This window comes from Tasmannia lanceolata, unplaced genomic scaffold, assembly GCF_043159265.1.
Source record: "Tasmannia lanceolata isolate RefF3 unplaced genomic scaffold, GAP_Taslan_0.1 ptg000015l, whole genome shotgun sequence".
Taxonomy (NCBI): Eukaryota; Viridiplantae; Streptophyta; class Magnoliopsida; order Canellales; family Winteraceae; genus Tasmannia; species Tasmannia lanceolata.
In genome coordinates this window covers 1013304-1015488 of record NW_027518692.1, presented here as the reverse complement: position 1 = coordinate 1015488, position 2185 = coordinate 1013304, and the positions used below count along the sequence as shown (strand labels likewise).

General features: G+C 37.2%; 1 protein-coding gene across 1 annotated transcript; it reads right to left on the bottom strand.

The window, feature by feature from the left end:
* LOC143846943 (clathrin interactor EPSIN 1-like) lies at positions 1-1617 on the bottom strand. Its single transcript, XM_077355562.1, has 5 exons — positions 1547-1617; positions 1271-1354; positions 1024-1169; positions 655-912; positions 1-250 (listed from the first exon to the last, which is right to left on the bottom strand). Exons 1-5 carry the CDS (start codon positions 1610-1612, stop codon positions 46-48), a joined length of 759 nt encoding a protein of 252 aa, XP_077211677.1. The 5' UTR covers positions 1613-1617; the 3' UTR covers positions 1-45.
* Positions 1618-2185: the final 568 nt, after the last annotated feature.

Genomic DNA, 2185 nt, shown 5'->3' with positions numbered 1-2185 from the left:
ATAACTACAGAAAAGAATATATAAACAGAGACTGAAATTTTTTTCTTAGTCAGATAAATTAAACAACCGGGTTCCACTATATACAAAGACAGAACACTCACCAGTGGTAGAAGATCCCCGTGGGTCGAAGTCATCAAAATCATCATCAACAGGTGCACTCGAGCTTTGGGAAGAAGTGAGAGGACCATAGTTATCATCAGAATGGGACAGCTTTGTTGATGCCCTTGAGGTACTAGATGGCGATGAATTCCTAATGCAGAAACAACATACTGGCTTAAGAACAACATAAAAGAATTCCTTCATCACATTGGCCCCTAAAATACAAAGGATAAGTACACATTGGACCATATATCCTAAATCACATGTCGCCGAACTTATGCCGCTTGCTAATAGCTTAGGCTAATTTGAAAATGTTCCATGTCCATCTTCATCCTCCCACTCAAGCTTGCAACGACTTAGCCACTCAGCCACAAGCACATAATAGGTGACACTCTTAATCAGTCTCGATAGGTTCTGCTGCAACTTCCCATTGTTCTATATTACATACGATTAGTTATATTTGTAGATATTTACTGTGTTAAGACAAAAAATAACAGCCCAAATTCCAGATTATATCCAAACAGACAAAACCAACATGCTAGCAAGTACACATACCTGCCATATAGTGCAGGTCCCTTCTTCGAGTCATTCCCTTCATTGGCAAGGCCTCCTCGTGATTGTGACCTATCATGACTACCAAAGGCATCTTTTTCACCATGATTCCAGTCACTTTCGTCCCCATATTGGTCTCTGTTTTTATAACCATCTTTGAATGATTCACCACTGTAACTGTCATCATGTTGGAAGCTACTGCTTCCATATGAAGCTGAACTTGACTTGTAAGTTATTCCAGTTGAGGACAGTCCAAAATACCTAGAAACAATGGAAAATGTATAGTTCATTCATTGTTTTCAACCCACATAAACATCTCTAGAGAAGTTAGGTATAAGATATTATATTTCAATATGGGATCCATGCACTCACTTATCGCGATTTGCAGCAGCTTTATTTCTGACCTCTTGTATTTTATCCTTATTGTTCAAAAGGGCTAAAATTGTTTCAACCTTCTTCCTCACGTTGATTCCCATATCCTTTCCATTAGGCTCAACATATTCAAAACCTGCGATTGACTTTACAAATGCAGAGCAAATCAAGAAAAATCATTTTGACAGAAAATGCTGAATTTATAAAAGTAAAATGCAATATTAGGCAAATATAAGAGAAGCCTCACAGAGATTTGGAAGGTATGTTCCATGATATCATCAACAGCACGTTCAGATCCGTTTGCCACCAAATACTCTATAACAGTCAATGCCTGAGACAGGAAGACATTTCGCAAGAATTAAAAACAGAAGATACTCAACTCAACTCAACTAAGCCTTTGTCCCAAACTAGTTGATAAAGGATAGAAAATGAAAATGTCTAAGACAACATAGAAGCTTCAAAGTAGATCATTTAACTTAATAAAGATGAATAGCATGGAAAGTGTTGAACAGAATAGCGTCACCTTGTAGACATGGCGCCAGTTTCGACCTGTATCAGTCAATCTTGTCCAGAGCACATTCATAACCATCTGGCATTCAGAGCTACATAGAAAATTACAATATCCCAAATTTGTTAAAGAAAAGGGAAAATGCCAGATGTTCCAGAACAAAACATATAGCAACAAGATGGATCACAAGATAGAACTCAAAGAACACAGAAGTTAAGAGTTACAATTTTTTGGTGGCCTGTGCAATCTCAGATAAGGCAGAGCCATGAGGACCCCAAGGTTCATTACTTGTTGCATCTCTGTATTGTTGAGTATTTCTTCAATCTTGGATATGCTGATTCATTTTCCCAATCTACTAAGTACATTTTCTGTTGAACAGGATTGCAGGTCTTTGCTGTCCAATAAGGCATGGCATTTGGAAGAGGCTCATGCTTTCAACTTTTTTCCTGGCACCGAGAGGTATCTGTGTTCCTGCAATTAATTGCTAATATACTTTTTCGGTTTTTCCTTGTAACATTGATCTGAATTTATCTATCTTTTTCATTACTCTAATTAACAATTGAAATAGTAACAGTCATATAGCTTAGCATGAACTCGTGAATTGAATATAAAATGCCAAATATGCCACTGTAAATTCCCATTGGTTTCATTCTA

Coding starts and splice junctions, on each gene's coding strand:
- LOC143846943 (XM_077355562.1), bottom strand. CDS start 1,612: ATGGTTATGAATGTGCTCTGGACAAGATTGACTGATACAGGTCGAAAC. Junction 1,170..1,270: donor AACATACCTTCCAAATCTCT/GTGAGGCTTCTC, acceptor GCATTTGTAAAG/TCAATCGCAGGTTTTGAATA. Junction 913..1,023: donor GCTGCTGCAAATCGCGATAA/GTGAGTGCATGG, acceptor CATTGTTTCTAG/GTATTTTGGACTGTCCTCAA.